The following is a 14,238-nucleotide window of genomic DNA, read 5'->3' as shown; positions in this document are numbered from 1 at the left end:
AGTAATTAATGCAGAGAGTTATGACAAGGAACAGTAATAGCTTAAGTGGTTAAGAGTACTTGGTTATGTGGAGAGGACTTGAGTTCAAGTCCATTGTATGTCATTAGTGTGTTAATTTAATTATTTTGCATGTGTGCTTTACCGTGGAGTTTGATAATATAATGATATATTTGTAAGAATTATTAAGAAACATGAAACCCTAGCTACTAGCTATAGGTATTAGGTCTCTCATTATTGATAGTGGTTTATGTTGAGATTGAGTTCTCCATTGGAAAGTACAAAGATGAAGTTTTATATGATGTAATTCCAATGGAAGCATGTCATATTCTCTTAGGTAGACCATGGCAATTTGACCACAAAACCAATCATAATGGTCATACCAATGATATCACTCTCCCATATTCAAGTGGCAAAAGATCAAGCTCAATTACGAGCTAGGAGAGAAAAAGAGAAAAATAAAAAAAGTTCCACTTTGATTGTTGCATCTAAGACAATTATGTTTGATAGAGATATTATGTTCCTTAGTCACTTTTGGAGAACCTTATGGTCTTGGTTAGGAACTAAGCTGCAATTTACTACTACTAGTCCCGTGGTGATGGTCCTTTTTAAATCATGAGAAAGATAAATGACAATGCATATCAATTAGATCTTCCTCTAAATATGGTGTTCATTCCACTTTCAATGTGACTGACTTGATTCCTTTTTTAGATACAGTGGATGATAATAAGCATCAAGAGGACAAATCCTTTTCAAGGGGGAGAAGATGATGAATCAAGTCTAGGCCAACTTCAAGATCCAAGCTTCAGTCCAGGCCCAAGCCCATCAAAAGGCCTAATCACAAGAAGTATGACGAAGAAGATTCAACAGGGCCTAGATCCACACAAGCCTAATAGGCTTAATGGGCTTCATATGCTTTTCTCATGGGCCAAAGAAGATGTGAAGATATGATGGACTTCAAGTGGAGCAATAACATAGATTTACTTTGGGCCAAATGTTAGGCCATTGTTTTCCAATAAAAGGCCAACATATAATTTCCTTTAGCTTCCAAATTGGGCCACATCTAAGCCTATTTGAAAGCTTGGTCGAGACGGTTATTTGAACATGTATCCTATGCATTTGCATCTCATTTCAAGGTGCATGTGTGTTTCATTTAGGAGGAACTCTTTACTATAAGTAAGAGCCTCCTTGTTGTAATGACTACTCTTGAATTGAAATGGTAGATGAACCTATGTTGAGTAAACTCCATGCATTTACCTATGAGAGAGTCACAGCTAGCTAAGCTTCTCCCTAAGCTCCTCTAGCCACCTTCCCCTACGATAATAAGTCATTCGATGCCTTCCACCTTAGGTCATTCAACTCCATTGCTACAAGGGCCTCCAAAACTTGTCTTCATTCTCATTTCCACTCATTTTACAATGCAACCATAGGCTTGTCTTTCTCCTTTGCATCTAAAGGAGTTCATCACTAACTCTAACTCTAGCTCTAAGTACTAGCTACTAGTTTTAGCTCTAATTTTATCTGTAACTAGTAGCTCTAGATATTAACTACTAGTTGCCTAAATTCAAAAAAAAAAAAACACCCTTTTAGAAGCACATTTAACAATACGTTAATAAAATTGAAAAATAACTTCTAATAAAATTAAACTTGTTATATTAACATTTTTGGTGTAGTAAAATACTAGATAAAACATATACCCTTACAAAATATATATTGATACTTAATAGTTCACAACCGCGTACCACCGTCACCGGCATTCACTCAGCTCAACAACACTGAACTAAAAGAAAATAAATAAAACAAGGAGAAAGACTAAAAATTAAGGGCTCTTTTGGAGGAATCATAAATCAGAGAAACTGGAGGAAAGGATTCGTTGGTAACCCTCTTTTCTTTCTGGGTTTTTTGTGTGTATAAATTGTAAATATATCATATACATGCGTTTTTCATCTTCTTAATTTCTCTGATGGTTTGTTCTTATTATCAATGACTCGCACCCGAGTGGAGATGAATTTAAACTTTTTTAAATCAGAGTTGAATGTTGTCAATACTGTGGGACGCTTGGCATTTTAGTTGGGTTTGTGAATTTAACATGATGGCGGCTGCATATCAAGTGTTTGATGAAACGCCAACTTTGGGTGACTGCTTGCGTTGTGAACTTGTTAACTCGCGTGTGTAAGAAATGAGAGCTACTTATCTGTTATGAGTTTGTTAATCTGTTGAGTTGTATTAGTTTGTATAAGTAATTTGGTGTAAGCATTCCAATGTTAGAAGAACAAAGATATTTTTCACAAAATCTGAATTTTCGCTCTCTTTGTTTACTTGTATTACTTTTCGTCCTTTTCTCTTGGTTTTGGATATACCTTCATAGTGGGTCCATTGATTTGGACCTGTGCTGATTTCTTCATGGTACGGGTACTAGATTCTTTTGGTTTTAGTTACTATTTGACATGTCTTTGGTGCTATTAAGTTAATCTAAGAACATTGTAGGACTTTCTGTTTGTCCTGTGATTCATTTTTAATCTTCTGATTTGGCTTGAGATGCATCGTGCATGCTGGCTAGCTCAAGGTTTATGTGAATATGATCTGCTTATTCTGAAGCTACATGTTGGCAGTTTAGATAGCATTGTTTGATGGTGAATCAAGAGGTGCATATGATATGTTGTGAAGTGGGATGACTTTAGAATGAATTGTTTTCCCCTCAATTTTGCATTTGTCCTTTTAACAATATTATTCAGTGTTATGTTAAATATCCTAAAATTTAGTTGATGACACATGTATTGTCATTCATTCGGATTGTATTGGGTATCAATGAAAAATCTATGAAAGTTTATTTTATCTTTGGCCTCTCTCTACAGCCTTTTCATGGTAGATTGTTAGAAGTAGCAGTACCTTGATTCTTTGCATCCTGACAGTTATTATTGGTGCTCTCCTTTTTGTGCTGTATAAACAGGATTCTGGGAATATTTTTCAGAAGCCACATGAGTTTGAGTTTGGCTAGATACGTAAATACCACTTGTATTTGTGGGTCTTTTTTAATCAAAACTTTAACTATTATTCTTGTTTGATTTTCACTTCCACCATTTTTGTGTTCAGTTTTGTAATTGACGTGATCCATTTCGGTGCATTTTGCAATATAATCTGGTGACTAATGTTTGGTCCTTTAATCCATCTCATTTTGCAATGGACGCTGATTCACAGAAGTGAATTTGCATATCCAGAATAGGAATGGTTGTTGAAACGTTCATTTATAAAATTTTCATCTGGTTATTGACACAAGTATTTGATTTTATTCTAATAGGAACTTGGGTATTATGGGTGCTTAAGTCTCATCGAATAATATGGAATGCTTGATAAAGCATTTAATGTTTGGCTCTCCCCATTAATAATTTGCTTTTCAGGTACCTCTAGACTCAATAGTCATTAACATTAACAGACTTGATTATTTTTTTCAGTGTCCATATCCAATATATGATTTGCATCACATTTTGTTTCATTGGTATTTTTATTATGCTCATAATGGAACTAAAGTCTGAAACCTGTATGAACTGTGTTTTTCAATGTCTGATACGAACTTCTAAAGTAATTATGCCCAGACGTTCTACCTGAAAGAAGATTGCCGTGGTCAAAATTGTTATATGACACTACATGCTAATTGCAATTGTAATTGTCTGGGAGTTTTCGACATCAAACTCTTTCATTATACTCTTTTGCTTATAAAATTGCAGTGTATAAACCCAATATCATTTGATTATTCAATCCAAATGGCTGAAGCTTGTAGCTCTCAGACAGAAGCCACAACCAAACTTATATACCGGTGTAAGAAATGCAGAAGAATTGTTGCTTCAGAGGAAAATATAGTTTCCCATGAGCGTGGGAAAGGAGAATCAAGCTTCAAGTGGAAAAAGAGAAGCAGTGAAGCCTGGGAAGCGGAAAAGCAACCAGTTGATTGCACTTCAATATTTGTTGAGCCGATGAAATGGATGGAAGCAGGTACGTGTAAAAAATTTCCCTCATACATTTTATTTGCCATAAAATAATGTCAAACTTCACACTAACACTTTGGATATGGATTGGCTTGGAAGTACAAGAAGGTAATGTGGGAGATAAACTTCTATGTATGGGTTGTAATGCTCGTTTGGGTAATTTCAACTGGGCTGGTATGCAGTGCAGCTGTGGAGCCTGGATTAACCCTGCTTTTCAGCTGCATAAAAGCAGGTTAGATGAGTGTTATATGTAAATCAATCAACTTGCAGATTTTCCAGAAGATCAGAGCTTGCTTGAAAAAAAAAAATGAAGGTTATTCTTTTTCTGAACAAAAGACAATGGCAGCTTAGATTGGAAGATTGTATTTATAACTCCATGCTTGTTATTGATTAGAACTTACAAGAAATTGTTTTTATAATACTAATATTCAAAATAAGTTTTTTGTTTCAGTTTTTTTTTTTTCACCGATAAAATTTGTTTCTTCAGCATGTTTATATGAAAGTAATGACATTCCAAAAGTATAAATACGATGTAATTTGTATCGTGAGAGGGGGATAAGAATTTTTGCAATGGAACTAAGGATCTATTAATAACTTTTTATGTTTTGTTAAAAGATACTATACAAATGAAATGGTGTAATTAATATCCAAGATAGCCAACAATCAAAGCATCAGGCCTGAAAAAAAAAAGGAAAAATCGCTGTACCCAAAGAAATTTGAAGGGAATTTGAGTGTAATATCTCTTTGTTTGGAGTGCATAATATTAGATAAATGAAGTCGGGTAAAATGTATAATAACGAAAATTTAGAAAGAGATTGTAATTTTGTGGTATTTGATCTGAAAATAATGTTTTAAAATTTACATTTTCAATTTTAGTTTTGGTGTAATCATGTTTTTATTTATTTTATTAAAATTTAGTGATAAGAAAATAAAGTTAATTATTATTAAAACGACTTATGTGATCTTTATACTAAAGATTCAATATATTTGTTTTATTTATTTAAAATTAAAATAATTTAAAAAAAATGACTTAATATGAACTAAATCTGAATAACTTGAATAAATTGACCTCCAAACCAAAACATTCATACTAGACAAATTTCATAAGTTAAATGACAGGTTTTGAAATGCTAAATTTGGGTTATATTCAATTGATTAATTTTGTAATTTACATTTTTTTTGTAACTTTTTATTTGAAGTATTTAACAATTTTACTGTAATTATATCTAAAATATTATCATAACGAAATCTATTTACACTTTTATAATGTGATGAATGAAATCAATATTTTCATGGTTATAAAAAATTAAAAATGTTTATTTAATTAGCTTTTAAAAATTGATCGTGTTACTTAATGTGATTTACTTAATAAGTTTAATATATTTAAATTTAAAATTATAATACTGCTAACCAAAATAAAAAGATCCTATAATATTTATTTATTTTGATTTACAAAAAAAAAAATTGTATTGATCAATATAACAAATTTTCATCAAGCATCAAGGATTATTCCATATTTAATTAAAAACATTTTATTGGATCGTAACTGGTAATAATGATTGAGTAAATTGTGTTGAATATTAATTTCATCCATGCAGCAATAGCACCAAAGATAGAACACTGCGTTTTCAGTCTTAACTTCGACTTATATTTACATAGCCAAGAACGTGTGAACTCAAGTGAAGGTGTTTTCAATTCAAAGCTTTCCGTTTACATCAAGAACTAGATAATCCTGGGTGAAACATCGTACTCAACATGGAACCAGGAATCATCTTAAGTCAATTTAGAAGGAAAAAATCTACATTTTGGCTTACATTTCTTATTCACCATAACATAGTGTCTTTGCGTGTTGCATAAAAAAAATAGTGGATAACAAAAAGAATATAAACATGAAGCAACTATACTCTTTTCTCTTTAATTTTTTATAATTTTACTCTATGAACTTGAAATATGATCATATATGAAGTATCAATCAATCAGAACAACCATCTGGGAGAAGGAGAATGAACAGGAGTTTGCCGAGGTGGCTTGCTTGAGCTGCTGTTACGTTTCATGATGGAGGAAACAGTGGGGCTGAAATAGTCATTGCTACGCTGAGAAGTTGCTGCACCTTGTGAGTACATTCTCTTCACATGCATAAAGCTTCTCTGATTTTCCACCATCATTCCACGAGCAACTTGGCTTCTTGGTGCAGCACCCCACCTGTTGTAACTCACACAACTCTGGCTCCTTCCCACTTGCTGAAACTTCAGCTCTCTGGGGCTTGTGTAGTTCCGGCTCTCGGCGGTTTCCGCCGAGTACATGGTCTCTCCTTCGCTGCTGTATCCGTTCTGCATCTCCGGTACTTCCACCGGAGACGAACTGGATTGAACCTCGCTTTGCGCAGCTCCATTCACAGACCCTGTTGAGGAAACGTCCGGAATAGGAGTTGTTGGCCTTGTGTGCTTGTTTTGTTCTCCTTCTGATTGGTCTTCAGGCAAAGGGTCTTTGGCATGATTTTCAGCAGACTTTGGTTTGGATGAGTGTGCCAAAACTGCAGCTTTGGTTGTCCTTGGAGGAAAGTTGATGTCTAAAAGCTGCAATGGAATGTTTTCTTTCCTTCTGAGTGGCACAGCAGTTACTCTAGGCGATTCATATATTTCTGGGGTGGGAATTCCTTGTACATGAGCAGCATTTGGATTAGTGATTGCACTTTCTTCTTCAACTGTGTTGGTAACAGCAGAAGAGCTTGGTCCTTGATCTCTTGCCTTTGAAGCATTGTTCGATGAAGATGTGGTGCCATCATCATCTCCTTCTGCTGACTTGAAAACTTGCCGCAGGGTGAAGGAAGCACACGAATGCTCGCTCTTCGGGCCGGTTGACATCAACCGCATGAGTGGTAGTTTTGGCTTGTTAAGCTCATCAAGGTTGCCTTCCCAATGCTGGTTTAACCAATCACATATGACTGGAATCGGTATGCCAAACTGCATAGGGTGTTCTTTCTTCCAAGAGGAGGACGATGACGATGAAGTTGAAGGTGATTTGGTATTTGGTGATGTGGCTAACTTCATAGGATCACATATCATGAAAGCAAGATTTCCATGCACATCAAAACCTGCTGAACCTGGACTCCATTGAATTCCATCAGTTGATAATTTGATGAGATTGTCAGTGGCTATGACCACCTTTCCTTCACCAACAGTGAGGTCCTGTTTTTCTGTGTAGCCTAAAAGGTAAACCACACTTCCCAGATCTAGATTGGCTTTGCAACTGGTCTTCAAGTAGTGAGGGTATTGACCCTGTGCATTTGAGTCCCCATCGGCATCATCTAAACCCACAATGGTTAGATCTAATACAGAACTTGTAATGAAAAACCTGAAAGCAAGTGAAAAAATCAATGCACTACTGGTTTACAAATAATCACTCTAAGGACTACTATAGGATAAGAAAATTCATTGCCAAAGACAACAAGATATGTCTTCTAAAAGTAGAAGTCTCCTAACTCTTTTGAATATCCATCAAAGGAACTTTTTTAAGGGAGTGTCCTATTCACATCATCTTGATGTAGTGCAGTGAGGCAATCATAATTTAATATAAATCACATAAGCAATTAAAAGCATTAAAGAATAAGACAACAATGTAAGTTTCATCATAAAACACAAAGTTGAATGGAAAGCAGATAAAGATAAATGATGCTGCTCTTCAAAACAAAAAGTCATATGTATTCACTTGCTGAAAAAAAGTACTGGGAGAAGCTTCAAACATGCTACTTGAAAGTGTTGACTCAAGTTTCAGAATGCAGAGTCCGAATGGAGACGCTAAAATATTGGATATATAATGCTAGAAACAAAGTACTCAAACCAAAGCAAACTTCCATGGCAAATACCACCATAATTCTACATTCTGACACATTCTCTTTTCATGAGAGTTAATTACTGTGTAACTATGTTTTGTTTTGCATTATGAATTTAGCTAAAAGGTTAAAATTAAACAGAGAATTACTAAAACTAAAATCAGCCGAATTTTGTTTGAAGGGGGAAGAAGTAAATAGAGGTTACTCAAGCATTAGAATAAGATGTCAATAACTTCATAGAATTCTCAGATTAAGCGTGCCCGATTAAAAGTTAGAAGGCCTCTTGAAATGTATGACAGTATTGAAAAATATGAAGAGAGGAAATATAACAAATATTATTAAAATGTAATTATGAATGTGATTACAGAGTTCTCTATTAATAGAGATCACAATGAGCTAAGTAACAACTATATAGCTGACTATACAGCTGTCATTGACAACTATCAGAGCATAGAGACAAAAACTTGAGTGAAACCAAAACCAGTGAGGGTTTTAGTGAGCCTTTCGCACAATGCACAGGGGTTTTTAAGACCATAAATTCCTCTATTCAGCTTGCGTACTAGATTAAGATTGTCAGATTTGAAGCCATCTGGTTGCTGTATACAAATATCCTAAACTAAGTAGCCTTGAATGAAGGCATGGTTAACATCTAATTGTTGTATAGGCCAGTGATTTGAAAGACCAAACTCAATGATACGACTTGTGACCAGTTTAAAACCGAAGAAAAAGTTTCAGAGAAGTCACAACCTGGAGTTTGGTGGAAACTCTAAGCAAGAAGACTCTCTTTATACGTATTGATAGCATCATCATGATTTTCTTTTATTCAAAACACCCCCTTACCAGCCAATAGCTGTTCTTCCAGGTGGCAGAGGAACAAGAGACCAAGTCTTGTTAGCAATTAAAGCATAAAACTCATCTTCTATAGCTAATTTCCATTGTGAAGAAGATAAAGCTTTCTGAACAATGAGAGCTCAAAAGTAGTGAGCAATAAAGTGAGGCACGGCCTGAGTTTAACTATACCGGACTTTGAAGTCGTCTGCATGATATGGACAGATTTGACAGGAATAGGGGTTAGAAGTTTGACAAGTTCAGGTATAGGACTAGATGAAGAATGAAAAGAAGTACTTTCGGGTGAGAATAATGGATTATACACAGAAGTAGGAGGTAGATTATTGGTGGGTGTTGAGGAAAAAACTGAAGGTAATGACACCAAGAAAGAGTCATTTGGATGTAACTTCTGATGTAGGTAAGACAGGCCCAGAAGAAGTAAAGGGAAATTTGGCATCATTAAAAACAACATCCTTAGAAATAAACAGTTACCATAACAAAACTAAGCATTTGTAGTCCTTGTCATGAGGTTTTTGGGAAGTCCTACATCATCTGTCTCTCAATTCTTAGATTGCATCTTATATATCTATTAGACAACTTCACTTAATGTAAATTGACTTTAAGATGAAATATGACATGATAACACTAATTGATTACAACTGCATAACTAACTATATACAGTTGCATTCACAGCTATAACAAATATCACACTCTATACTCTATCAAACAGTTATGACAAATATCACAATTTAATAAATGTGCCAAAACACCTTCCAAGGAAAAGTGTGTATATCTCTACTTTTCTTTTGGAACATTACCAAATTCTTAAGAATTAGAATATGAATTTTAGAAAAATGCTAAAACATCAAAACTGTTTTTTTTTTTACTTTGAATTTGTTTAGGTTGTTTTGATTTTATGCCATGTATCACGGATTTTTCATTTCTTAAACATTATCCATAAAATTAGATTATTGACACCAATACACACCACACAAGCCACTATTTACAGTAATTTTTAATAACAAGTCTGGCTTGCTATGCCTAGAAATAGCTACTTCTGACCATAAATTAAATCACTTCAAAGTTTCAAAATAAATATATAGGGCATACAGTACAGAAAACTAAATAGTTGAGCTTATAAATATGTGAATATGCAAAAACAATATAAATACATAACCTAATGGAAATTGAATCACATGATACTGGTACACAGGTGTAAAGTTTATCTCTCAAAAGTACTAAACTAAATCAACATCCACTATTAATATTCTACATGAATGTCCTTGATAAAGTGAAGTAATGTTAGCTACAACTGCTAACAAACAACCATAAAAGATTTTCAAACTTCACTGAATTGCAGGTACACACAAAGTCAACAAAGGAAGACCAAATAAATCACCAATGAACATAAAATAGAGACAAGAAGAATCTGCTGTGTTGTACAGTAATTAAAACTAGCGAGAAGTATATTGTGAACAAGCAAATAGTTCAAAAACAAAGATGTGCTAATAGAAGCTTTTGCTACCAGTGAATCTACCCGATCCAACTTGAATGAGTAAAGCCAGAAGTAGCTTTCCAACCCCAAGATCTCTTACCAAAAACACAGAACTCTTTCAAATTCTAACAAAAAACGTGTTTCCAACCTTTAGAACTGAAATCCAATCCAACTTTACCACATTAACTGCATTGGTTACAAATATCAGAAACAAATCTTAACACAAAAGCCAACCACCTTACACCTCAACACTGTTTAACCCTCCACTGGCCTACTTATCTCCCTCTCTTACCTAACAACTACACAAAAACTTAACCACTCCCCAAAAAAACTTTTCGAAAAATAAAAGATAATGACACGTTGGCTACATTTTCTTCCAAGTTTGACATCAACTTGAGCAAGAAAAATGAAATCACAGCACTATCGTCAAATAGGGGTACCTCTGAGGCACAAGAGTTGCAGCCACGCCATTGTGCAGCCGGATCTCGGCACTGTCGGCGGCCACCACCGAGGGAAGATTGGTGTGAGTAGTCAAAAGAAGATTCCGGTGGATTAAAAATCCGGTACCGGAAACCCCATTTGGAGAAATGCCGGTGATAGTAGCCATACCTTGACCCTTCCCTGTAAAGATTGCAGCTTTCATTTTCTCAGACTTACTCACCCCTTTGCAGAAACACCACGATTCCCTCAAACTCACACCCCCCATGACTCTGTGAGTAATGGGTATCTTCAAAGACTTCAACTTGAGATCTAATATCACTCAATGAAGCATCTCAGTTCCAAGATCATGGGTAGGGCAGTAACAAATGCAAGAAGAAGAAGAAGAAAAGAAGAAGAAAATAATGTCATGAAAACAAAAATAACAACAGATTGGTTCCCTCTCTCCCTCCCCACTTCTTATCCCAGGACTTTGTCTTTGGATGTTGTAAAAATGGTGTGTTGTGGATTAATGTCATGACCCAAAGTACATTGTTGCAGCTCAAATGGAACAACACATTAGCTTTATTAAAGCTTCATAATAAAGAGGGGAAAAAATCAGAAGGGATGACAAATCCAAAAGCTGCACAAAAAATTATTATTAAAAAAAATGAAAAATACATCAGCAATTTCATAAAACATATGTTCATCAGAAAATATGTTTTTTTCTATTTAATTGACAGCCTATAAACGTTTTCAGTGACAAAACACGGTTATCAAACTCTAAACTTTTCACTACATGACGTTGGTTTGCATTTTAATAGAAAAATTTGAATATTTAAAAAAGTTAAGTTACATTCTTTTTCATGATGATACCTAGGTTCAGTCAATTCACTCAGGTTGAAGTGAACTGTTCATGATTGATAATAATTGGGTTATTGATAAAGCTTTTAACTTGAAGATTTAATTATGAAATTTAAAATATTTTTTTTACTTTTTTTATAACATTCACATTGATAATTTAGTTATATTTTATTCAAATCAAATAATTTTAGAAAAGTTTTTCAACATACTTCATGATTCACCTCACGCTTTATTAGAAGATTATTTGGGAGATACTTTTTTTAGGATGTGATTACAAAATTCAAAGGACCCATTAAAGGTAAAAAAAAAAGATGGAGTTATTATTCCCTTATTCATTGCCGACAAAAATTATTATGCAACAACCTTCTGAACTTGCAGATCAAAGAGCAAGTCCCGTGGATGAGTTGTTGAGTATATGATTTTTTGGGAAGAAAATGAAAACAAAAAAAAAAAGTGAAAATAAAGTTAATCTCTTTATAATAAGGCTTAACTACCTTTTTGTCCTCATTTTCGTAGTGTTTGTTGTGAATGGTTTTCATTTTCACAGAATGTTTAAAATGGTCTTCATTTTTACCGAATGTTTAGAATGGTCCTCATTTTCGTAATTCGTGTTTTATTTGGTCCTTTTCTGTAACGCCGTTTAAATCATTAACGAAGCATTGTACATGTGGCACGATTTGTATTAGAGTGTATTACGTGTACTGTACAGGTGGCTTAATTAGATATTTGGGGATAAATAAGTGAGCTAGGGTTTTGGTAGGGAATGTTTGGGCAGTTAGTGAGTTTTGACAATCTTGTTCCTCCATTCCCAATTGGTATTGCTGCAATCTTCTTCTTCCTGCAATTCCATTATATAGGTATGTTACAGTCCCAATCTTCTTCCTTTACCTCTGGTTGTAATCGTTGGAAGCAACTGTGTTGTATCACTTCGTGCACTATTGGTGGTTCAACGAGAAACGAATTAACCCCGATTTGTAGTTGCGGAGATATGGCTGCTTTGAGGATGGCAAGAACTCCAAAGAATATTGGTAGAAAATTTTGGGTACAATCTATTTTTATTTTTGTGTTAATAATAAATTGGTTTTAATTTTTGGTTTATTGATTTACAGAGTGGTGGTTCCAATAATGTGGGCTGCAACTTTTTCAAATGGTGGTGTTGATGAAAAGGATGTCATCATCATGACACAAATGAGGCAGATTAATGATTTGGAGGAGTCATTGAAGGTTGCTGAGAAGAGGCTGCAATTAGTAATAGGGTTCACTTGAGTTGTTATTGTATTATTCGTACTATTATTGTGTGTAATCTTTTAAAGTCCAATCTGTTTTCTACTATTGTTAAATGAAGAAATGAATTAGTTCGATTATCTTGATATTAGTCCCAACATGTTCAAAATGACATCTTAATCTGAGCATTGAAGTAAGTGAAATTGATTTAAGTTTGGGAAAAATTAAATTGATATAAGTCTGGAAGAAGTTAAATTCATAACATTAATTCATCCTCATCAAAATGCATTACATCAATGTTTGGCAAAAGTGGAACTGAACGAAGTTTAAGGAAAGTTAAAATGCAGTACATCAATAGTGAATTCTACATCAGAAATTCTAAAAAATAACTAAGACGTTTGTAGCTGCTATCATGGCCTCCTCCTAATCTGTAATTTCATCCTAAACTGCTGAGATGGTTCTTCTGGTGTTGGTAGTGGTGTTGCTTGACTCTCCGCTTCATTCATTAGTGGTTGAGTTGTTTGAGTTTCAGCAGTTGGTGCATTCTCAGCAGTTTGGGCATCTGGTGCAGTCTCAGCAGGTGTTACAGTCTGCTCATCCACAGGCTTACCTGGACAATTGTTCCTGTTATGTCCAATCTGATGGCATATGCTACATTTTTTTCTATGACCTCCTTTGCTGATTTGTGTGTTATCCTTTCTCAACTCCCACTCTTCCAACCTTCTTTTTTTCTTGGGTCTTCCTGGTAAGATCCTCTTATGTGGTGGATGGACGTCAGGGTAGGGAGTTCTTTCCCATAAGACTTCACCATTGATTGGAAAGATGATGGATTGATATATTTCTTCATAGGTGGATCTCCTGAAACAGATTGGTATGAAGTCCTCAGCATTGACATTGATGAAATTCATTGCTACAATAGCATGGCAGCAAGGGATAGCAGTCAGAAGCCATTTCCTACAGCTGTAATGTTGAGCATCCACATTCACTGTGTACTTATCTCCAACCATGGATATGTGCCTCACTTCAAATATCTTTTCTCCTGACCAACTGCAAATATCATTACACATATTAGTACACGAATAAGTTGATTGTGTTAAAAAAGACAAAAACCTAACCTTGGGATCCAATATTTGGTTAACTCCTTTTCCTTATGTAGTCTGTCAAGGACCTTTGGGTAAATGTTTCCTTCAAAAGTTGTAACCTTTTTTCTCTTGGTGACCCACCTTTCCATTAAATAAACTCTGATTTCCTCGAGCATGGTGATTATGGGTTTGCCTCTTGCATCCACTATGACACTATTAAAAGCTTCACTCATATTGTTGACAATTGTGTCGCATATGGCTCGACCACTAAATCTAGACTTGGACCAGAACCTGCATAAATAATAGCGTCAGTATTGATATCAGGTATTTGTATAGAAATCAGGTATTTGTACAGAAATCAAGTATTTGTATAGAAATCAGGTATTTGTACAGTAGAGATACCTTGGAGGTATAACAATAAGGTATCTGTAAGCATCAATATTTAACTCTTTAATTGTTAACATCATTCTTTCCCAAGATGCTGGGTGTGTGCTCCTAGCAGCCTTCTACATGAGT

General features: G+C 34.7%; 2 protein-coding genes across 5 annotated transcripts; one reads left to right on the top strand and one right to left on the bottom strand.

Moving 5' to 3' along the window:
• Positions 1-1,675: 1,675 nt before the first annotated feature.
• On the top strand, positions 1,676-4,430 carry LOC114183940 (dual specificity protein phosphatase-like protein). 4 transcript variants are annotated; one of them, XM_028071141.2, is made up of 4 exons: positions 1,694-1,873; positions 3,296-3,395; positions 3,723-3,987; positions 4,080-4,430. In XM_028071141.2, the coding sequence occupies exons 3-4, from the start codon at positions 3,759-3,761 to the stop codon at positions 4,232-4,234; spliced, it is 384 nt and encodes a 127-aa protein (XP_027926942.1). In that variant the 5' UTR covers positions 1,694-1,873; positions 3,296-3,395; positions 3,723-3,758; the 3' UTR covers positions 4,235-4,430. The 4 variants fall into 4 exon arrangements, with proteins under 4 accessions (XP_027926941.1, XP_027926942.1, XP_027926940.1 ...); XM_028071139.2 differs by having other exon boundaries at positions 1,711-1,873; positions 3,769-3,987; XM_028071140.2 differs by lacking the exon at positions 3,296-3,395 and having other exon boundaries at positions 1,676-1,873.
• A 1,220-nt stretch (positions 4,431-5,650) lies between these two features.
• On the bottom strand, positions 5,651-11,269 carry LOC114186174 (uncharacterized). Its single transcript, XM_028074201.2, has 2 exons — positions 10,576-11,269; positions 5,651-7,334 (listed from the first exon to the last, which is right to left on the bottom strand). The coding sequence occupies exons 1-2, from the start codon at positions 10,839-10,841 to the stop codon at positions 5,957-5,959; spliced, it is 1,644 nt and encodes a 547-aa protein (XP_027930002.1). The 5' UTR covers positions 10,842-11,269; the 3' UTR covers positions 5,651-5,956.
• Between the last annotated feature and the right edge of the window lie 2,969 nt (positions 11,270-14,238).

The sequence above is a fragment of the Vigna unguiculata genome, chromosome 5, assembly GCF_037176805.1.
Source record: "Vigna unguiculata cultivar grain cowpea cultivar isolate G323 ecotype 2 chromosome 5, ASM3717680v1, whole genome shotgun sequence".
Lineage (NCBI taxonomy): Eukaryota > Viridiplantae > Streptophyta > Magnoliopsida > Fabales > Fabaceae > Vigna > Vigna unguiculata.
The sequence above is the reverse complement of the archived record's forward strand: the minus strand, read 5'-3'. Positions and strand labels throughout refer to the sequence as shown.